Source organism: Vidua macroura, chromosome 16, assembly GCF_024509145.1.
Source record: "Vidua macroura isolate BioBank_ID:100142 chromosome 16, ASM2450914v1, whole genome shotgun sequence".
Taxonomy (NCBI): Eukaryota; Metazoa; Chordata; class Aves; order Passeriformes; family Viduidae; genus Vidua; species Vidua macroura.
Genome location: NC_071586.1, coordinates 5,458,901 through 5,482,877, shown reverse-complemented (window position 1 = coordinate 5,482,877; position 23,977 = coordinate 5,458,901). Strand labels below are relative to the sequence as shown.

Here is a 23,977-nt window from a genome sequence, read left to right as displayed (position 1 = left end):
AGAAAAACCCCTAATGCTAGCAAAATGATCCTGCAGTATTCAAAATATATTACAAAAGATTTTACTCAAATGCATAAATAAACCACACATAATGTACTCAGTGTGGAAACCTGGAGTCAGTGTTTCACCTTTCTGTGTGGCCCAAAAGTACAAACGAGAATTTTAAAACAAGTTCTGAAATTGAAGTGTTAACAACCCCCCAAAACACAGAAAACTTGACAAATTACCTGAATGCCATTCAGCTTCTTCATTAATTCCTGCACAAAAACAAATGTCACAGTCTCAGGTGTGCAATTAGAAAATACTGATGGACAACATATATTTATTTTCTTATGATCCCATAAATCATATGCAAACTTTGTAGTCCTGTGTGCTTACCAGGCAACTCTACCTGCCACAGGAACTTTCATGGTGCATCTTGCAAATATTACAGTCAAAACTATGACCTGTGGCATGCAGAGCTAAACGGGCTGCAAACACAGTTTAACTGTAAATCTCCAAAAAGGGAAAGCTGCCTCTTCTATATTGACCAACTGAACTGAGAAAACAAGAGAGAAATCAGAAAATAAGAGAAGCCAGAGTCACACAGAAGGGATACTGGTACATTGGTTCTAGAAAGACAGCTCCTTAAAAACAACAAAAAACCTCACAAAAAACAAAACCCACCACATGCACAAATGCTGAGTCTACCAGAGTAAAACAACATGCAGCAAATTCAAACTCTTGCTTCATTTCAAAACCAAAGCATTATTTCACATCAGGAAAAGTTTCTATTTCAGCAGGAGGACAAGTGACCAAGCCTGATCAAATGTTTTATTAAAATTATGCTCTTTTGCTTTGATTATTCTGTAGGAATTATTATTATTATTATATGGGAACTTGGCAGTTGAGATTCAGTTCTGCCTCTCAGAGAGGGGCATTTTATTCATGAGGACTTCATTCTCAACCTCCTGATAAAAGTAGGCGTAGACTTACAGAATTGTATTTATTCATATCAGATTTAAGGTTTGAAATGAATCTGTTTTCTAGCAAGATAGACACAGCTGAAGATAAAAAAAGCCCGAGTTACTATACTTTGGAAACTTACTCTAGATCGTGGTCCAGGAACTTCTGTCTTCATCAGAGGTCCATCATAATCAAAATCCACATCAATTTTAGCTGCAGCTTGACTGATATACCTGTGTCCTGTAAGAAATAATGAAAACCTAAGTACAGACCATATTTTCTGTGCTCTCCTTTTAGAAGATACATTCATACCTTGCTTGACTGAAAACACTTGACCAATTGATGAGACCAATTACATTGAGCTGTCTGAAGTGAACTATGTATCTCATCTTTGACCAGTCTTAAAATAAAAACAATACCAGTGAGGTGGCTTAGAAAAAACCCAAACAAATGAAAAAATCCCAAGGGAAATCACAAGGCAACCCTGGAGAAACAGAGGCAAATCCTCTGTAAAGCACAGGAGGATTGAGAGCACATCTCATTCCATCTCTTTTTTTGAGTCTGTCCATTATGCCCTGTGCAAGCCTTTGCTATAAATTCCCCACTTCTACACAGAGATGGTCAACTTCCAGTAATAACCAAAAAGCCAGGTGGAGTCTACAGGAAAAATCCAGTATGATGCTTTTCAATAGTCCAAAGAACACTCTTTGGGAAAGATTCGTCTCAGAAAGGTAAATGCCCTTGTCTCACATGAAACCAGAATCCTGCAGTGCAGCTCTGAAATCTGAGTTCCAGTCAGTGCCAGTTTTGCTTCTGATCTTGCTGGTTTTTATCCACATGTGTAGGGAATCATAATTAACTTGGCACCTTAATGAAAACAAAAGGCAAATATCTCCTTTGCTTTACCAATAACAGGCTCTGCTTCCCTTTCTGAAATAACTGTTTTAAAATACAGAGTTCAGGCAAACTTCATATGACAGACAGTTCTGGTAAGCATGTATTCCAAATATGTACATATTCCATTAAGGGGATTATAGGATAATATGGGGATTGTACATTTGCAAAAAAAGGAAGCTCTACCAAGGTGACCAGCAGAGACTATGAGCTTGCTCTGGTTACATATTGAACTAAACCAACATTCTTGGCAATTACATTTTTGTCATGGAGCATCTGCAAGCCTCTACCCAGCATGGTATCAACAACAAACTGCTCTTAATGCTCTTAACTTGGAGGAATCACACTTGGACCTGAAAGAAGATGGCATAACTTTTTTAATATCTGTGATAGGCATTTTTAAGCTGGTGAATCTGGATGGCCCCAAATGAAGGTCCCTAGCTCTCATTGTCACCAGCTGCAGCTCAGATCCAGGCTCAGCATGGCAAGACAGGCAACACCAGCTCTTGCCCGGGGCACTTGGAGCAGCAGGGTCTGAAGGTACCACTGACCACATCCTGCTGTGCAGGGCCATGCTGCCAGGTGCTAAACCAATAAACTGCACCTGAGTTTGGCACAGGTGCTGGGAAGGAGATGCCTGGGCAGCCAGTCAAACATATGGAAATCCCTGGGGTGCAGCACTGCCACCAGAAACCCTGGCAACACCAGCCCCTCTGCACTTCCATCCATAGCCACCCCTCACTGTTCTAGCAAGGTACTGAAAATGCTTTGTGTTTGGAAGTAACAGTTGTTAAATAAAGCAAATATTTATCAAGGAAAACAGAAGGTATCCTGTGATACTGCTCGGCAGTGCTCCAAGCACAGCCATTCAGCTGAAATTTCCAACAGTGACTCGAGACATTTGCCTCAGCTTGTGTCAGCCCAAGCTGGGATGTCTCAAGCAAGCCTGATTTCAAGAAACTATTTGGAAAATCACCACCCTTTGAAAGCATCTTTGAGTACTCAAAGTCACTGCTCATCTTGGGAAAACTTAAGTCTGCACAGATGATTATTTTCCCCAGCTTTAATTCAGATACGTCAGCGCCTCTCTGCAAAGCTATTAATAGGTTTTGTTACAGCAACAACATTTTTGTGTCATTCTGTTTAGCATTCATGTAAATTGGAGACTGCATGGCAACTGCTCCACTGAGGGGGAAAAAGCTACTGCATATAAAAGATCAAAATCTCCACAATTCATAGGCAATAAGGCTGCAGATTTAGTAGACACACTCTCAAGTTTAAAAGGAGAAGAGAGTGAACTTACCCTTTTTATGCATCAACTCCTTCCCCAATGGAGATCCCACCAAACCAGCTGCAAACATTTCTGCTTCTCCTATGTCCCCTTCTCTCCCTCCCCCCAGGCTCTGGGTGGGGAAAGCACCCAGAGGCACAGAACATACAGGACATTTTGGGAGTCAGCTCTAACAGGAAACATATGGAAACCCAGCATCAGACTTGGAATCCTTTGACACAGCTGCAGATTTAAGACAGGTGAGCTACAGGCTGCATGTCCTCACCCTCCTCCTCCCCATCCTGCCTGGTGCCCTGCTGCCAGAGACCCTGTGTCACCACATCCCCTCTGCTCATCTGGAGAACACCTCCTTCCTTAGACTTTTCAACTGAGTTCTCACAAAAATGCACTTGTCTGGACCATGATTAAAGATTTCCTCTTCTCCAAACACCCAAGCCATTCCTGCAAGGTCCTGACTGCCAGGCTGGAAAACCCAGAGCAACAGTCCTGGCCACCACCTGGGAGGGATGGATGATATTCCCTCTCTTCTGTTTCCCTGAAAGATGATCTGTGAAATATTGTAGCAGATAAGGATTTTAACTTAAACACAAATTCAATCATTTCTCTACACAAGTTTTGTTGTGGATACTGCAAACAGAATGACCTCCCCTACAAAAAAAAAAAAAAAAAAAAAAAAAAAAAGTCCTATTTACAGAGCTGTATAACAGGGACTTAATTTGGAGAGTATTTTAATCTTGCTCTAACTTGTTTAACAGCACAAATCAAGAGGAGGTTGTTTCCTACAGCCAGGCTGTGTAACAAAGACCCAAGTGGGTCAAGTCTGCTTTGTAAATTTTTAATCATCATCATCATCATCTTTTTGCTACAGTTTATGCCACAGTCTCTTTTGCACAGGTAGATTGAACAGTCTCTTTAGAACAGATACATTGAGCCAGGTATCTAAGGGCACATCTGAATTACCAAAAATGAAGAGCACCTTGCTGTGCAGTGCTGCACTACTTCACACCAGCATAGCTCATGTCTATCAACAGACAGGTTTTCAGACACAGCAAAACTGGTCAAGTGAAAACAAAACATACAGGTCTTCCTAGAGAAGAGTTAATTTAAAGATAATTTTTACCAAATTAGTCATGTTGGTCAATTTGTGAGATATTTTAAAACAAAGGTTTCAGGAGCAGCTTATCCAAACCACAATAATTTTTAATAAGTCTGTGAACCAGAGTCAGCTAGAACAGGCAAACAGGTGAACAGGCTTCCTTGCTCTTGCTTATCTCCTAAAGCACATTACAGGCCATCAGGCTCTATAGGCAAGTGATTTCTAGGCTGATTCACTGATAGAAATTTAATTTCACATACTTGCTTCCAGGAGCCCACAGAATATCTTGTTTTATTAACTCCAATATAATGGCACTGTACCCATTTATTGATCTTACACTTGCCAAAGCATTGACCTTCTGGCTCAGGCAAATACTGTGGCTGGCATCTGAAGAAACAGCTTGCCATAAACAAAACAAAAATGCCCTGTGTCACCAGATCAAGGGATTTTGAAAAGTGGTGGTTTGTTTTTTTTTTTTTTTTCCTTAGGTACAGGATGAATAATATAGGCTAGAACAAAACCCTCAAAAACCAACACTCCAACATACTAAAAAAGTCTTTGTAGTAAAAGCTAAATCAAAGTGAACTAAATCCTCAGACTTTATCTTTTGGTGAAGCTCTTCTCCTTGTGAGAGTATAATAAATGATTGGCATAAACTCACACAATTTCTAGCAAGGTCAGTGGATTTATTCCAAATACCCGACTCCACTACTCATCAGATAGGCATACTTGTTCACAGGGCTGATTAAAAATAAATGAAACAACCCCATTTTTAAGAACACAGAGAAGTTTCTCTGCTTCCCTCATCTTAACTCTTTTTTTCTTCCCCTGCTCTTACTCAAGTAAATTGGGCCTGTGATCAGAAATTGTACTGACAGTGAAAGGGGTGGCTCCTGCCAAGCTCTGTCTCTGTGTGACCGTGGGGGCACACACAGGTGACTCTGTGGGCACACCAGGTGACTCTGGGGGCACACACAGGGGACACTGGGGGCACACACAGGTGACTCTGGGGGCACACCCAGGTGACTCTGGGGGCACACACAGGGGACACTGGGGGCACACACAGGTGACTCTGGGGGCACACCCAGGCTGTGCCAGCCACAGCACTCACACACAAGGAGCTCTGCTGGCTAAAGGCACCTGAACAGCACAGAAACTCTCCCACATATGGCCCAAGACTTACGGAGCTCAATGCTCCCGTGGTGCTCAGGGACGTGTCCAAAGCCTTGTGGTGACAAAGGCAAAGAAGCCCAGCAGTTTGGAGTAGCTGAGAACTCCAGCTCAGCTGAAGGCAGCAGTTTTCTGAGCACAGGGCATGGCCCCAGCACTGCTCCCCTTCAGAGCCCTTTTCCTCATTTCCAGCCTCACCACTGCCCTGGCTCTGCAGGCCAAACAGGAGCTCAGGCCACTCTCCAGAGGCACAGAGGACATCAGAGCCCTGCCAAAGGCAGCCTGGGCACCCCTGCCTGGGCACTCACGGCTTCCTGGCACCCCTCTCTCCACACCCCCTGCAATGCTTTGTTCTGCAGGCCCCAGAGAGCAGCAGGACACGGGTGCTGCCTCCTGCTCTCCAGTGCCTGTGGCCCTGCTCACAGCACAGCTCTGGGACGTGGCTGCTCTCCTGCAAAGGCTTTTCCAGGCACTTGGACAGGGTGATGGATGGCTGCATCAATACCTGCTTTGTTTAGCCTGGAGGAGGATTTCAGGCTGTGCTCTGTCTCCCTTGCTTCCCCCCAGCCCCAGCATCAGCACCACAGTCTCCTAATGGTGCAAGAAAATGCAAATAAATCAGGTCACTCACTGTAGTGCTTCATCCCCTGGGAAACTGCAGCAGGCTCTGCTCAGCTGGCCTTTCTATCTTGAAGGTACTCAATGAGATTTGCAACTCAGCCCAAATTTTTCCTGTTTGACTCTTTAATACCAACTTACCCTGCAATAGAAACCCTAAAGAGACAAGATACAATGTAATTCAGGCTACTCCAACTTGATATTTAGGAGTTTTAGACATTTGCAGGCCAGGTCTGGGTTTTTGCCTCCCAAAAAGACAGCAGAGATGGGACAGGTGAAAACTGAGGCTGCCACTATGACCAAGCAAGGTATTTTTCAAGAATTGAGAATCCCTGGTGGCTGGTCCTTCAGTGAACTAACAGCATTAACTTTGTAATAAAAGGTATTCCCTTGATTTTCTATTGACATCTGAACAAACTGCCTTAGAAAAAGGGGATTTTGTGTTATATTATCTTAAGAACAGGAGCAAATGACATAACCTCAGCTCTCATGTTACAAGTGTGTAGAGCTAATGGGCTCTGACCCATAAAGAAGCATTACCAAAGCTCTTAAATTACATTTAGCTGACATGACCAAGAACAGCACTCTTTTTTCCCTGGTAAACAAAGCTGCCTCTTTTTATTATGGCAGAAGCCAAAACACAAGCATAGGTTAATGAACCTCATTCAGAGAGCATATAGGCTGAACAATTTGCACAGAATTTTATACCCATCCCATTTAAAAAGGTGGGCATAATAAGTTAAATCCTACTTTTCTTGCAGACTTCTCAAAGCTCTCATCACACATCATCTTTCTGAACACATCAGCAAATTATCATATCCTTCCTTTTCATCCAACAGGATGTCATCACTTGCTAGCAGGCAGAAAAGCTCATTTCCCAACTTTGCTTCCCCAAGCTGCCCCCACGGCTCACCAGGAGTCCCAGTCAGCAATTTTAACAAAGTGCCACATTGCTATAGCAACAGAATTAATAAAAGTGCACCCTGCTAATTTGGTGATGCTGGTAGTCACAAAGAGCACCACTGTTGGCAGGTCTGTGCTGAGTGCTGATCTCTGATAACAGAGCTGCAATCAAGACAGGGCTAGAAAGAGCTCGAACCTCTCATGTGTTTGACCAAAAATAACACTGACATTAGACAGTTCCTGAGTGTGCAAGTGGGTATCAGCTGGGAGAAACTCCAGTGGAGGCACTGAAAGGACATGGGCTTAATGAAAGAAGGAACAATTCCAAGGAAAAGGAAAAGAGGAGGAAAGAAAGCCCATGCTGGCATAAGCAGAGCTCTCAAACACAAGTGTCTTGCTGTGAAGGGCTGTAGAGGGGAAGCTCTGCAGTGCCCAGGGAGGCACACGCCATGTGCCACATCACTGCTGCCCTGCACACGTGCAGACAGGCAACCTCCTTTGCATGCCCTAAACTTCCCCTCCACAGTGTCAATCAAACCACCTTCCAGACAGAATTTTTAAACCATGGAGGCCCTGACAGCCAAAAGTAGGAGGACTGTGATTTCCTCTGAGTCCTCTTTTATGTGTTACAAGTAGAATCTGTTACTAACAGATCTTGAAAGGGAATGGCAAAAGGCCAGGCTAGCTAGAGATGTTTGGGAAATGAACATCACTATTGCATAACATTGTGAAAACTGAGATTGCTATTTACAGAGTGCTTATGCTGCAAGATCAGAAGCTCTTCCACATGAGATTGTCTGTGTTTCAGCACTCCCACATACACACTTCAGATTCTCCAAAGATGAAGGAAAAAACTAATACCACACAGGCCATAAAGAAGTGGAAACTCCTGGAAGAAAGAACAAGAGAAGTTCCCCTTCACCATCCTAGCACAATCCCAAATCAGCTCCTCAGGAGAGTTATAGGAGCATCCAACCACTGGTCTTGTAGTTCTTGTGACCTGAACCAGTCATAACATCCTCCCTCTTCCAACAGTTCAGCAGTTACAGAGCTCATCAGGGCACCTCTGGAGGTGAACAACCTCCAGAGGGACAAGGAACACACAAGGAACACCCAGGTGGGAAAACAGCCAGCACTGCTACAGCCACCCTTGGTGGCACAGAAGGAACTGGACAGGAATACCACATTCACTCAAGGAACTGAGAACAGCAGTCCCAGCTTGGACTCTGCCTCGTACCAGAGCCTGCTTACAACAGGTTTTATGTGATTGTTTTTATATAGCTCAGCTTTTTGTGAAAGCATTTGATCAGACAGAAAAGTAAAGGTTCCTCAGTCCAGCAGGAGAGGTTGCACTCCAGTTTCCAGGGCTTCAGTTGAAGCTGACCTCAAGCTGACCTCTACAATCCCAAGAAGGGGACTCTTCTCTGCTTCTGCCACACATCCCTCACACAAATCCAGGCTGTTCTCTCTGATTTCCTTAGGGAGACTCTTAATGTACAAACCAAATAAAAAAAGTAAAACATCTTAGCAAGGATCAATACTGGAGACAAAAGTGTGACTGAGAATAAATCATTCTCATGGCTTTCCAGCCTCTTTGTGGTATCTGTGATGGGGACAAGTCAATAACTAGTATGAACATCTCTCTTTAGTGCAGTGCACCCAGGTGCTAAACATTATTATCCTCTCCAGAGAGACAGGAAACAGGCTGAGTTAGGTGAGGTACAGCCTCAACAAGTGCTAGGCTACTTAGTGCACTGCAATGGAAGGACACAGACTCTGGAGGAGAAAAATTTCAGCTACAAGGAGACACTCAAACAGTATTCAGCAGAGAGAAAAGTACGAGGTCTTGGGGGGGACAATAGTTATCAAACACGTAAAAGGCTGCTGCAAAGAAAAAATAAACATTCCAGCCTCCTGGTCGTTTGAGGGCAGGACAAATAGCAAGGATTTGATTTTTTTTTTTCCTGTTTTGAAACTTAGGCTAAATATTAGGAAAAAAAAGTTTTAAAGGTAAGGTCAGTTCAGCAATAAGCAAATTGCATGGGGAGGCTGCAGAAGCTGCAGAACAGATCAGCATCCTAGAAGGGCATGGGTGTGCACTAATGCAAACTGATGCTACCTTCAGGCAGCAGCCTGACCTTCTGCCATGCTTTCAGTGCAGGATTCAAACACAAATTCAACCCCTTTGGGTTATCAGCAGGAAACTGAACTACATCTCTGGAGTGCCAGCCTGTCCTCATAGCTATGGTACTGCCCTACCTGCCAAAAACCAGCTGTCTCCAAAGCATGGAGCCAGAGCAGCTTTCCTGCTGCAGTGCCCAGCTGCTAAAACCACAGCTGGCACACAGGCAATAAACATCGACATGCACACTACCAGTTGTGATCAACTTGCAGCCAGCAGGCTGACAGGAGCAGCAGAACTCAATTCAGGTAAGATGTAACACCAAGATACAGCCTCAGTGTCCACCATCAGCTGCCTCTCCTGGCCCTGCCTGGCTGATTCCCACAGACAGCACAATGCAGGAGGCTTTGTAAAAGGAGGATTAGGTTAGTTACTCACTCCATTGTCATTCTGCCACCCTTCAAATTCTAGTGAACTTCATCTTTGAGGGCAAACTATCAAGCAGATCAAACAGAAGGAAACTAAAAGCATACATGATTAAGGGCTTATTTTCAAGAAGGGCATGATATTTACAGGCTTCACATTTTTGGGTAAGATTTAAGTTGTGCATTACTTATAATTTATTACTTGTTATCTTGTGTTTTGCTTAGCTTTTGCATTTTGATCAACTTAAATGATTTCCAATTTCCACTTCTAGTTTGCTTGCCAGGGTTTAGCATTGTGTGAGTAAGGAGAACAGTATGCAATGGTTAAGTAACAAAGATATTCCAACTAGAGAAATAGTCAAGGATGAAAAAAAAATCTTTGTGTAAATAAATTTATTGTAGATTCAAGATGAACAGGAAGATTTGCTTAATGCACACATACAACTGAGACATGACAGCCTACAGACACAAAGACCTACCAAGAGGCAATCTATTCCCTCCTCTCCACCTCCATCCCCCCTTGGCAACCCTGTCATTTCATTATCCACAAAAAAAAAAAAGGTACCAGCCCAAACGGTGCCACAGGATTTCTGTGGGAGTAATGTACAAGTCTCTTTTTTAGCCTGTAAAGGTCTGAATTGGAGCACTCAAAAATACCTTGGAGGCAAGCACTCTGGAGCAGAGAGCTCCTGGACGTCACCCTGAGCATGCCCCTAAAAGCCACAGAGCCCAGCAGCACTGCAGCCTGAGCTGGGGCTCAGGCAAATGGCCCAGAGCTCCAGCTTTGGCTACAGCCATCAGAGCCTCCTGCCTGTTCTGTGGGGCAGCAGGGTCCCAGGACACAGCTCCTCCTGCTCCATCATTCCTGATCTCTGCTCACTCACAGACCCAAGCATTGAGACCCAAAGGCCACAGGTCTCTTACACAGCCTGCAGCCAAGGCTCTCTATTATTTGCTTCAGTATTTTAGCAGGCTTGGAAGTTTCCTGGAAGCAAGGATGGATTAATGGAGTCCAGAGCTGCCTTCCTTTCTTCTGAGGATCTACACTCCCTCACTGCTGGTGAGAAAGGAAGAGGAGTTTGTGCACCTGCCCTCCACTGCCCACCTGCACCTCTGTGCTTGGGAAGCAGCACGGAATTGTACAAGACACTGGGAGGGACAGGGAGCATTGAGTGATGCTGAGGTGACAGATTAGCTCATAGGACTGACAGCTAACAAAGCCTGCTTGCTGCAAGCACTTTCATTGCCCAGGATCAACCCAAGGATCCCTGCTCCTGCCCAGGGTAGACAATCAGTGTGTCACTCCCAGAAATAGACACGCACCCTGCACTGAAACACTGACCTAATATTTTCTAATAGTTATAAGACCTGACTTGGTATTCTTTAGTCAAAGGTCAGTTTCTCCCTGAAGTGTATTATTTAAAGGGAAATCAATGATGTTTAAGTTTCTGAACAAATGGAAAGGTGGGCTTGGTTTATCCTGGCAGTGGCAGAAGGAGCACAGTGGCTTTGCAGAAGGAGAGTGGAAGGACAGGAGAAACACTAAGATTTACTCAGTCACAAAAAAGGCCATTCAGCCATACTGTACTCAGTGTAAAAGTACATGGAACAGATGTTCTTAAGCCTCCACACCACTTTGTCCAACACAGCCAACAGGAATTTAGGTTTTTTATCTATTTCACAGAGACTGTAGGTTTAATACACACATACACATGCTAAATTTCAAGCCAGGGCCAAGCCAAAACTTGCCATTCACTTAGGAGAAAGTAGTTTGATGCTCTGTGGCAGGTTTTTATTTCACACTAGAGCTCACTTGAGGCAGAAACACACAACCCCAGTGAGGGTCACATCTTCATGCCAGTCACACAAAACCTCTTTGCAAGGGAAGATGGGCAAGGTTGTGCTACACAGCACAAAGAGAAAACCCAGCTCATTTTGATGGATGATTGTCTCAACACTGCACCATGTAGTGCCAGAGAGTAAAAGCAGAGTTCCAAGGGCTGAAGAGCTTTACTTCAGTTAGCATATTTGCAGGGCAAATTATTAACTTGATACATTCTTGTTTGAAGAATTAAAAAAAATCAGATATACTTTGGATTACAATTGTGGTCCACCTTGGATTACAACTGTGTCATTATCTAAGATGCAGAACATCATATTCCTCAAGTTTTGAAAGACTCAACACCACAGGACAAACCCCAGCAATGTTCAAATTGGAATTCTGTCCACCAGCATAAAGTTAACACTTAGCAAATACGAAGCAGGAAAATACAAGGAAACAATTACCAAGTACAAAGCAGGAAAATGCAAGGAAACACCAAGTATAAAGCAGGAAAATGCAAGGAAACACTTACCAAATACCAGCAGTCTGGAGTTTTGCTGCAGGCAACAGGTAAGCTGTCGACTAAGCAACATTGACGCCATTTTACCTTTTCTTTACTGAAAAAGACTCAATCTTGAGAGATTTCTTTCTGGTTGATGTTCTAGAAAAAAAATGAAAAGCACACACTTATTCATATCCCTATAGATGCAGCCACTATTACTGTGCTGTTCAATTCCCCCCCTCACTAATTTCCATCCAAAGGCACCGAGAGCATGGTTTGATGGATTAATGATGATGTTCAGAGCAGTGTCAGGATTTAGCCCCACATCTGATTCTTGGCTTGGTCTTGCTAAGGCAAATGACTTCTAGGCTAAAGCTGCATGTCCCAGCTTCAGCAGGGCCAGGGGGCAAAGGTCAGTACCTATTTGCCCTTGCTTTCTCTGTATATGTAGCCTATGTTGAACTTTTAAAAAAAATGTTTCCAGTCAATCTCTCAAGCCAAAGCTGTTGTTATTGATTTGACCTAAGTGTATGAGAAAAATCTCATCTAATACAAAAGACAGTAGGACAAGCATTAGGAAATAAAAGAAAATCAATCCCCTGAAAAAACAGCTTTTTACCCATTAATCACAACTCTGTGAAGAGAGAATGTGAGAGCTGAGATTGTCCAGCCTGAAGAAGGCTCAGGTTGCATCCCATCAATGTGTAATAAATACTTGATGGGAGGGACTAAAAGAAGGAGCCAGGGGCTTCTCAGAGGTGTCCAGTAATGGGATAAGAGGCAATGGGCAGAAACTGAGCTCCACCTAAACACAGGAAAACTCCCAACAGGTTTCCCAGAGAGGGCATGGAATCACCATGCCTGGAGATACCCACAACCCAAATGGTCCAGAGCAGATTGCTTTAGGTGTCACTGCTTGGGCACAGGGCTGGACCAGACCCCTGAGCTCCCTCCCAAGCTCAGCCATTCTGTGGTTCTACCTCAGCTGGTTACATATAAGTGACCTTGGAAAGTCAAGTAGCATGAAAGATAACATGACTCCCTTTTCACTATGGATCACTTGTGCAGAAAGCCTGGCTGGAAGTCAGATAAAACAGGTCATTGAATTATTCTCCAGGACACAGGTTAAATTCAAACTTCACACTTATCAGCATGGCCCCTGTGTTCTGTGTAGGACACTGGAGCCCTTTGCCTGGCATTTGCACCTTGCTGGATGCACACCATGGAGCAGCAGTGGACCAAGGCTTGCAGTCCAAGTGACAAAATGTCACTATTATCCACAAACCTGGAAAAATTCTATTTAACAAATACACTCAGAGTAGAGCTGATCTTCCAGCAGAAATAGGACACAGTTCACAGCTTCCATCAGTCCTATGACATCAATAAAACATGCCAGCAGATGTTCATGACCAGATGCAGGGACGTAGCTGAACTATTGCTACCATGACAGCAAGTATCTCATACCCAGAAGTAAAATATCAGAAATTTAGTTTCTGTATTGTCTTTATACAAAATATTATTTGTTCTCCTTCACACTTGAGCTTTTTCAAAATATATAAAAGAAAACAAAAAACTTCTTGCCTACAGAGATTTATAAATTCATAGACCTATTAAGAGTCAGAGACAAGACCAATTCCCTGTGCCTCCCCAGACAATTGACATAGCACTTGGCTTCACTTAGTTTAAGTTAAAATTCAAGGTAGTTTGCAATGTGCCAAGATGAGCAAACACTTGCACAACACTTGTGCACACGTTGGAAAATGAGATTACCTTCCTATGGCTTTGGGTCACAAGTGCAGAGGGAACTAGTTAATTTTGTTTCCAGTGAAGAGTAACTTCACTTATAAGACAAGATTAGTTTAATTCATTATGTTTTCTCTCTCAGCTTTTTTCTTTACTTGTGCTAATTTTTGCATAATCAATGTGTGAAGAAATATCCCAACACCATGGAATTCTTATCTCATGACCACCCTCTAACAAAAACCAAATGCCAGTCTAAGACAGTAAGAAAATGCCCAGCACCTCGATTGATGTCCTCTGCTCAGAGCTCTTTATCTGCTCTGTACTACTCCAATCTCCAATGCCCTCCAGAAGCTTGTTCTGCAAAGCATTACTTTTCCAGAATCTTTAGGAAGCTGTTAAAAGGTGAACACAGCTTTGCAGGAACTCACAAAAGGAGCAGTGCAAACATACTTAACAACCCACCAGGGTTCACTCCTTGTTCTCATGCCCTTCAGTCATCTCCTATGGGGGTTTTGCTGCCAGCTGCCCAACTTTCATTCTCCACAAGGATGACATGCCTCTTCACATACAAATCAAACACACCTTCCATGGCTGTACCCACCAACGTCCAGGTTCCCCTTCTTCTTCCTTCCCTAGGTGAGCCATGCCTATGTCTGCTTCCAGAATGTTATTTATTTCTAAATATATTTACTGTTTATCTCAAGTCCTTTAATAGCTAAACTACAGTATTCATTAGAGGCTGAAAAATATAATTGGGAATGATATTGGCTTTCTGAACTACTCATAGAAAAAAAAATTACTGCATGAGGCTTAAAAATAAAGTAGCTTAGCCCTAATTTTCCTTGACAGTTCTTACATAAAAAGTTTTACCATTTTCTAGTCCAGAGTCAGAATAAATCATGTAACATCACATGTGACTATAACTAAACCCAGCATCTTTTCCATCTCCATTATGCACACAGACTCTCACAGGACATCAGCTGATGTGATCGGGATCTTAGTCTAAGCACACATTATTTGGTTATCACAATAACCAATTGAATTTTGCCTCCATGACCCATCTTCTGATCGATTCCCACTGGCCCAGCCTGATCCAGCACAGCAAGCAGCAGCAGAGTTTGCAATCCAGCAGAATCAGCTCTCCTGCACGTGTCAGAGCCGCAGCGATGCCACGCTCCATCACTCTGGAGCCACTGCGGACACACAAAATCCCAAAATCCAGGCAAAACACAGCCACCAAGTTCAGATATCTGACAGGAAAGGGTATGGAAAGGACCTTTAGACCACGAAGATGTGACACCCTTCCAGAAAAAGATTCTTAAGTCTTCCCTAAACATTTTTCCTCTACTGGCAGCTGTCTGAGCTAGAGCAGGCCCTCGGTGCAGATGACTCCACAGAACTGCTATTCTGAAGTGAATCTCAGTACCTTAATTTTCCAAATATATTTGCATAATTTTGTCTGTAATTTTGCGTTATATAAACTGTGTTTGCCACTGCATGTGTTTAAGTCACAGCCACATTCTTCTAGTAAGAAAAACTATTTTTATTTTCAAAGACACAGCTCAGTCCAGTTTATCACAGACATGAAACATAAGGATATGTGAATTTTTTAAATGCATGCTGTGAAATTGGATATGTGTTTTTTAAATGGCAGCTGCTAAATTTCTGTACCAAGAGATTATTTCTGACAGATAAAACTAGTTACTAGAGAGAACAGCAGTCACTCAGCAGCAGCAGCCTACTGGGAACACAGAAAGAAGTATTGTTTCCATGAGTGGAAAACAACACAAAATACTTGTGTTTCCTGGTGGGGGGGAAACCCTGGAAAAAGTTTTAGAAAGAGGGGGCTTGATCCTGATACAAGAGAGAAAATCGACAAACTAGGAGTTTGTGCAGCAATCTCACTCCCTAGCAGAGAAGCTAATGCAGCATGACACGGTGTGCCAGGCTGCAGCTCACAGAACCTGCCCTGGAAAACATCCTCTCGGGAGGTGCAAAGGTAAAGGCAAAATTCAGACCCAGCAGGATGGGAGAAGTCAGCTCTGCAAATTTGCATCTCTTTCTTGCAACTCTGCCAAAGACACAGAAATCTGTTTGAAATTCATGGGGGCACATTCATCTGTCCCTCAGCTGCTCCAAATCCATTTTACCAGGAACAATTAAGTGGTTTAGAAACAGCAGCACAAGCTGCATTGGGCAATTACTTCACAAGGCTTCCAAAAAGTGGATCTGGGGAGCTGGGGAGCAGGGAGGGTCCTAAAAGCAAATTCATTCATTTTTTTGCTGTTTTCCTTTGCTTGACTCTTCTAGGCTGCACAGCAAGGGTACAGTCATGCTAAGTGCTAATTGTGAAATTTCAAGCATCTCTGATTATCTTAGTCCCGTTTGCTTGGATCCAGCTGATGTGAACCCAGCAGGAGGCTCACACACTGTGAGCTGCACAGGGGCTGCTGGTGGGTGCAGGGCTGCAGAGCCCTGTCCCTCTCTCGGAGCTCAGGGCAGCACCAGCACCGTGCCCCAGTGCCAACCCTCCCTTCACACAGCCAGCCTGCCCTGGCACCCCCAGGTGAGTGGCACAGGCTGCAAGGAGGGAGTCCCTCCAAGGGTCTTTATTTCACAGCTCAGCATGCTTTGACACTGCTCTTTCTGCATCTGCCTTTTAACAGTGGAAGGAACTGCAAATTGAGGAACCAAGTTAGCTGTGACTAAAAAGGACAATGTTGAAAAGTCAGGCAGGACCCAGGTCCATCCTGGACTTGTTAAAGGGGTGCAAATCTCCTGGTTTGTGATGTTCATGAACAAGCATCTTTACTGACATAGGGGATTTAGCTCAGGTATTTTACTTCTATGAACAGCTCAAGGAGATCTCAGAGCCTGGAACAGCCCCACAATTACACAAAGAAATATAAGTATGGGCAAGGTAGAAGACAGTCAAGGCTGTAATCTGTTAAACATAACCATGTCCTTCTTTAGTCTGCATTTGAGGAAGAATCGGGTAATGCAATGTCATCATGCATAAAAAGGTCCAAAGAACACAGCACTTGCTGTTTGAAAATGGCACAGCCCCACCCTCCTCTGGGGAGTCCACATCCAGCAGATCAAAGCAGGAAAAAACTGAATTGAGTTCACCAGTTAGTGACAGAGCACACTGACGTTAGAAATCCTGACTTGCTGCTTTAGCCACTTAAATGTAGTAAACAATGTAAATAAAGAGGCCTGGCAACACGTTGATGTATTTAACTGCAGTTCACTTGGTCCCAGGAGCAGAGTTAAGAGTTCAGTATAGACTATGCATTTATGAAAGCCAAAGTACACACAATGAAATACAACAGGCCCTTTTACTTCAGCTGGGGTTTTATCCCAAAGTATGGTTCTGAAACCAATTTGGATTAGCTTACAACAGCATTTGCAGGAGAAGTCTATAACAGTAACACCAAGAATTTAGAAATTCGGTCAGAGCTAGGCCAAAGTTATCTCAAATTAAATAGAACAGAATAGTCCTGTTAAGAGGAGTTGCAAGAAAATTTACAACTGGTGTTCATAAAAGCATCAGATTTTTTCATTAAGTATCTATACAAACTCAGCACAAAACAGAGCTGGAACCCTCATCTTCGAGAGGAACAGTACAGAGGCAGCATCCTCATGAGAGGGCATAGCAAAGAAAAAGAAGCTGCTCATCCCCCACCTCGGTCCACCAAAGGCCACAGCATTATACTCCAAAAGCGAACGTGGTTACAAGCACCCCACACATGGAGCCCACACAGAGATGGACACTCTGAAAGAGGTGTGCTGGGTCTGCAGGACCCAGATAAAAGAGACCTGAGCACTCTAAGCTCAACACTTACGTGGCCCAATTTCATGGGCAGCAGCCAAAAAAGAGCAAAGTGTGGCTGTCCCCAAGGCCTGGTGAGCCTGTGCCAGCAGAGCCCACCCAGGCAATTCCCACCAGGAACACCAGTAACAGACCTGCACGTGGAAACTGTATCCACCACCTACATGGATTTTGCCAAAAACCACTTCACAAGCTGACAGGCTGTTTTTGCCTCTAATAATCTTAATGACTTTGTGTAGAACAGGATGCAATTGAAAACCCCGTGATTGTACTTAAGTTGTCAAGGACACAGTTGCCATAGTTACAAGTAAAGCTCAAGTGTTGGTTATTCAGGGTTGCCTATTTATTTATCAACACGAACAGCGCTGGACAGTCCCACGAGTCCTCAGAAGAACAGAAATGAAGAGACTGGTTTTGTCCTTCAAGTCTTGACAAAACAGCAAATATTACACACAAAAGCATAATAAACTGCTTTTTTTTGCACAGCTCCCTTCTCTCCCTCTACATGCAGCTGGCATTCAAGTCAGTCTGCTGTGAGCACTGCAGCAAAAGCACAAACCAAGCTGCACTGCATAAGATGAAAACCTCACACCCACACCTTGGAAGTACTGTCCAGTATCCATCAGGACACAACAATCCCTGCTTCGTGGCACCTGCACTCAGGTCAGGGCTGAACCAGCAGCAAAGCCAGAACAGGTTCAGCCCTTCCATCAAGTTTTAAAACTAATTTGGAGTCTAAAGTCTCACCACACTCATATGTCCAGGTTCTCCTCCTCAGGTGCCCTCTAAGCAGGGTTTGGTGGCTGGATTATGAATACGTGATTTTCCTTTTTCTTAAAATTAAATCTTTCTGCCCTTGTCTCTACCCTCTTCAAAAAATATTGTCCAAGGAAAGACTCCTGGTCTCTAATCCAATGAGCAAGAACAGGCAGGAATGTTGTGATTTTGGCACACTAGGATCCAGGTGATCCACTAAACTTCTGAACAGCTCATTTTTGGTCCAAAAACTATTGGCACAGCTAAGGTGGGATGAAATGTGCCTATACCTTCTCTGTAAAAATACATTGTCTCAGGAAAAGAAAAAATGGAATTGAAAAAGCATCTGCTGGAAATGGGGCAAGTTCCAGATGCAAAGCCAACAGTACCTATATAAATAGTATAATGGTACATAAATGCTGATTAAAACCAAGTACAACTGAACTTACATTAGCTAAAAAAATTCTATTTTCTTTTAGGAATCTCTTTGTAGTTCCCCTTGAAAAAACCTGCACATTGATATTTCAGTGAACTTTACCTGTGAGGTACATATAAAAACATCTCTTCAAGCCTATATTAAACATCCCTTCAAGCATATTTTAAATCCATTATTTTAAATGCAGATGGCAACAACATATCCAAACAATGCCTGCTCATTTCCACACATTTCCCAGACAAAAACAGCCCAGCTCACAATGGATTAAACAAATTATGGCACAGCCATGCTTTTCAGTTTAGTTGCTCCAGAAGCATGTTGTAATTTTGAAAAAAATTAAAGTATTGCAAAATACCCTCAAGTGGTATTTCTAAGGAAATTCAGTTATATTCCTTGTAAGATTTTATTCCTAGCATCTTACTGCTGCCTCCTCAGAGATCAGGAAAATAGATAAATAGCACCAAATAAAAGCACAATTTATTTTCCTGTGCCATAAGGCATAAAATAGCTCACTTGGAGACAGCCTGCACCAAACCAAGGGAAACATCTTAAGCTGGGGCGAGAGCTCTGGTTTCTCAAGGTGACCCCCATTCCAGCTGAGGACACGGAACAGCAGAGCCATGCAGGAGATTTCTTGTACAAGGGGTCCAGAAGACAAACCAGGAGCAGCTATCCCTGCATATCCATGGCAGGGACACCGTAACAAGACACACACACACACACACCTGCCCCTACCCAAATTCTCACGTTCCCCCGGGCACAGAGCGTGCAGCGGGGCCGGACTCTGTGCCCACCCCACCGCCCGCGGGCACACGGCAAAGGCACTTACAGGACTCGGATGCAAAGTCCAGCTCTCCCGTTGGAAGTGCTGCTCCCAAGCTCCCCGCAGCCAGCTCCTGGGTTGGAAGTGCTGCTCCCTGCTTCACTGCCTGCTTCCCTTCAGCGCAGGCTGCTGCTGGTTGTGCTGGTGAGGAATGCCATTGCTGCCAGCTCCTTCCAGCAGCTGCGCAGCGGGGACAGGCATCACCCAGAGGAAGCCCTGCGCTGCAGCCCCGCAGCTCAGCCGGGGGGATGCCCCACTTAATGAAGGTTAATGGAACCAGCTCCTGGCAGCTACAGCCTGTGCTCAGCCAAAGCCAGCAGAGAGGAACACACGACTCGTCTCAAACCTGAGAGAATCTGGCTCTGGAATGCGGGTGTCCGAGTCAATCCAAAAGCCTCCTCGGCAGCTTTCTGAAAACAAATTCCGAGACGCAGAGCCAGACTGTGTTAAGGTTTGAAATGGCTCCTTAGTTTCCAACAATTGTGGAAGTTGAAGAACAGGTTTTGTCCCTAAACCTCTTATTTTTACTCTGGTTTGCAAATCTCCTGAGGGTGACACCCAGGCTCACGACTGTCACAAAATAACCTTGGTTTGGTTCATTCCCTCCAGGTGGTGCGCAGGCAGCACGGCAGGCAGCACGCATCCCGGCGGCACCTCCCGCTGCACACTGCTCCTGACGGGAATGGGGGGATGTGGATACCCACAGAACACCAGCAGCATCCCTTCAGGCACAGGGATGCAGGGAAAAGCAGCACAGGGTGCCATGGCCGAGGCTGGGCTACCATGGCCAGGTTGCCATGGTGCCGGGGGGCAAGAGGGAAGATGCGCCGGAACAGAGAGGCTGAGCCGCTTCAGATTTAAATCCGTGTGACAGCATTTCAGCCGAGCCACTGCACAGTTGCTGTGGCAACCAACGAGTGAAAAATCACAGAGGAAATCTGTAATTATTACAAGCGAGGTGGTGACTTACCCACTTCAGTAATCAGAACATTAAAACAGCTTGAGCAGAGGAGGGGGAGTTCGTGCCCCCCGGCAGGCAGGGCTGCAGTGCAGCAGGGAGCCAGGCACGAGATCCGAGATGGGGGTCCTGCTTTAGGCTCTGTAGGCTCCAGCTGTGGGACGCAGCCCTTGGGCAGGATGCTTCCTCAGCACAGGGCTCTGACTGAGGTGTTGCACCCTGTCTGCAAGGGGGGAGATGAGGGAGCAGCCAGAGCGAGCCCCAGGCTTGTGCTGATGGTCCAGCACGAGCAGAGTCGGGCGCAAGGAAGGGCCTGAGGCAGGCAGGAGCAAGGACAGATACCAGCAGCAAGGGACAAAGATGCAAGATGCAATGCTTACAGGAGGCAGATAAGGTCCCTGGAAACTGCATGACTCCAGTTTGTGCTGCTCCTGCAGCATCACCTTCCCTGTCCCCCTTCTCTCAGAGCAGGCACGGCAGCAGTATTGGCTCGGTTGGGGTGGGTGGCGTGATGGTCGCTGTGCTAACGCAGGAGCAGTGAGGGACAAAGGCATGCAGGCAGAGCAGACACACTCTGCAGTGTCTCTGTTGGAACACACTACCTTGCCCAGGCCATTTACACACCTACAGATGCCACATCAGTATCCACACAACCCATTTACACCCATTAAGGGGGGAGTAAAAGTTTTAAAGTCACCATGTTGCTTTCCAGACCTTTTCTACACAAAATGGACAATTGATCAGCATCCAGACAAACTGCCAATCAAAATGCCAATAACACCAACAAGGAAGAGAATCCAGTGGTTAATTGGTGGTTAATCCTGTTCTGGTTTCCTTCTCCTTTGCTGGAGACTGTAGCCTGGGATCTCATGTGAATACTATGAGCAGTTACCAAGAAAGGAGCCCATACTGCAGTTATTTGTAAGACAGATCCCATAACAAGCAGTTGATTTGATCCAAAATAAGAACTGAACCTCATCCCTCACCTTCTTCATAATTTAAAATTTATTATTAACTGCATACACAGACTGTAAACAACACATTTAAACTGGCCTGTACTGGTTACCAGTCATTAGAATAAACTGGTGGTTCTAAACTGAACTTGTTAGCCAGATAATCTACCACAGAAAGTGCCACAATCCTATTGTGGACTGATGGTTAATGCAGGTACACATCACAAAGCAGAGAGGGAAGGACTGAGAAAAGCTATGGGTGCTTAGACTCACCATGTATAAAACACTGAATTCAAGAGCAATTCATTGTGTCAGTGATTTATTACTACACTTATTCAGTGCAATAATAATCAGGATTACAGCTCCTAAGGAAGAATGAGGTTCTTGTGCCTCTGCTGAGTGTTGCCTTGGATGATATGAGGCTAAACTCATTAACCAAAATGATGCTGGATGAAAAGTACTTTGTGCTGCAAAATGCTAACAAGTTATATGGCAACAGCATCTAGAGACTCCATCAGCACCGTGCCCCTTCGTGCTGAGTCACGTCGTGTCTGACTGCTTGGAACCCATCCTGCAGAGAGATAACAACTCTGTTGTACACTTTTATTTGTAGTGGATTTCTTTTGCTCTAACCCTAGCATCAAATGGCTTAACACCAAACTGCCACTTGCTGGGCAGAGCCGAAATTGTTGCTGTTCTGTATGGCTGCTTTCATCCCTCCATACCCACAATTACCCTGCCCGGCAGGCTGGATGCACAAAGAAGATGACAATGATTATTTAAGTTCTGTTGCAGGGCAAAAAATTTAGAAGTCCCATGTCAGTGATTTGAAGCAACTATAACTATTAAAAATTTATTTGAGATGTATTAAAAATGTGCAGTTCACAAAAGTGGGAGCTGTAACCAAAACCCCATGGATTTGCATTTGATTTAATCAAGAGAACATTGGTAAAGAAATCTGTTTAAACAGTCTGTTATTGGAAAGGATGTGGCCAACCACCTGCACTAAGTTCACATTCTGCTCTAATTTGCAGTTGTCAAAGGAAGATTCACTCAGTACACAATCCTTCACTGCTACAAAGTAATCTCCAGCTTCAGTAGAGCCAACTGTTAGTATATTTCTCTGTATCAATGCTACAAACATCCTTCTGAAATAAGCAATGATGATACAAGGCAAAACAGGGATCAGATTCTGGCCAGGCTGGTCCACAACACCAAGAAAAGCACACAGTATCAAAGATATTTTGTTTTAATGGAAAATATTAGAAGGTTTACTATGTTAGCAGTGCATTTCACTGCAAATGATGGCAAATTCCTCCAGAAGCAACTCTACAGCCTTCCTTAACCCCTGCCTCACACTCTAGAAAGCATCTGCTACACTTTGTTAAGAGAAACAAAGCATTTCAAAAAACACAGCTACTTGAGGAGAATTCAGTATTCAGAAATAGCAGCTCCAGGGTAGAGACAAGATGTCAAAATCCTAAATGTCATATGCATCTGCAAGAAATGGGAACAAAACACATCAATACCACAGAGCAGAGAGCAAAGCATGCAGGATACTCAGCACCAAGTCTTAGGCCTCCTTCAAAAAACAGAGGTGCCACAAGAATCAACAGCAGGGTCTCAGGACCCCAAACCTGCATGAAGAGAGAAAGCAATGCTTCTCTTAAGGGCTTGTTGTGTTTGGTGAAGGAATATAGCACAAGCTGGAGTGTCAGATCAACTTCTAGGTACTGTGAGCAGTAATCACTAGGTTCACCTTAAAATATATTAAAAAGTATTTCAATACAGTTGGAAGAAAACAAAGTAAGACTATATAAATGGTGACCCCAAGTTAACGACAAAAATCTGAGCAAACAATTTGCAGACAGTAGATTAAAGATCTTATTTGGCCAAAGAGGATTACCATGAAGGGCAAATCAAAATAAAAAGGACAACTGGGATTGCTTAGCTGTGTGGGAAAGCCAGCACACTGCAGCTTTCTAACCTGTGGCTGGCCAGAAGGCTGCTTCGTACCTTAGCACATCCAGTAACTTTACACTCTGTGCACAGAGGCAGCTTTTCTTTTGTGAAAGAAGTTAAAAGGCTCATGAACAGAGTGGAATCAGCACGATCAATACCACTAGCTGCAGGGATTTCATCTGGTGGGCAGATGTTGAGCTTGAAAAAGTCAGAGGTTGCATGTGTGCAGGGCACACCTGAGCTGCCCCTGCACTACTCACTAATCAGTAACTGCTGTAACTCACACTGACCCAGGCACAGGGGCATCACCCCCTCTGTTATTCAGACATCAATGGCTTTAATTCCCATTAAACCTGAGAACTTCACATTCACAAGGAAAGGGATATAGGAATTAAGCATAATTACTATGAAAATTCTACTATTCAGAAGTCTTATATTTCTTATTTATTCAGGCAATAGGTAAAAAGGAACAGCAGTTGGGGAGTTTTCAAAACAGTTCAGGAAACACAGATATGTACACAGTGTTAAAAAGACTCAGTTACTAAATTCCCTAGTATGTTTAGAACATTATTTTTGGGCTCCAGATGGAGAAAGAAACTAGTGCCAATCTGATTCAGCAAGATATGTGTTTCTCGAGTGGTCTCTTTTATTTCACTGGGCCCATTCACAAAACCAGAGTTGGGAATGAGCCAAAGACCTCTGCTGAATTGAAGGCAAGGTAGAAAA

General features: G+C 44.1%; 1 protein-coding gene across 3 annotated transcripts in view; it reads right to left on the bottom strand.

The window, feature by feature from the left end:
* The window catches only part of ABAT (4-aminobutyrate aminotransferase), a 49,738-nt gene that overhangs the window by 16,150 nt on the left and 9,611 nt on the right, over nt 1-23,977 (bottom strand). For 2 of the 3 annotated variants that reach the window (XM_053992196.1, XM_053992197.1), the window contains exons 2-4: nt 11,819-11,947; nt 1,088-1,185; nt 228-257 (exon numbers count right to left, since the gene is read on the bottom strand). In XM_053992196.1, the coding sequence (XP_053848171.1) occupies nt 228-257; nt 1,088-1,185; nt 11,819-11,888 (198 nt within the window). In that variant the 5' untranslated portion in view covers nt 11,889-11,947. Of the gene's footprint in view, nt 1-227; nt 258-1,087; nt 1,186-11,818; nt 11,948-19,384; nt 19,656-23,977 lie in introns of those variants that run through there. The other variant, XM_053992195.1, reaches the window with a different exon arrangement.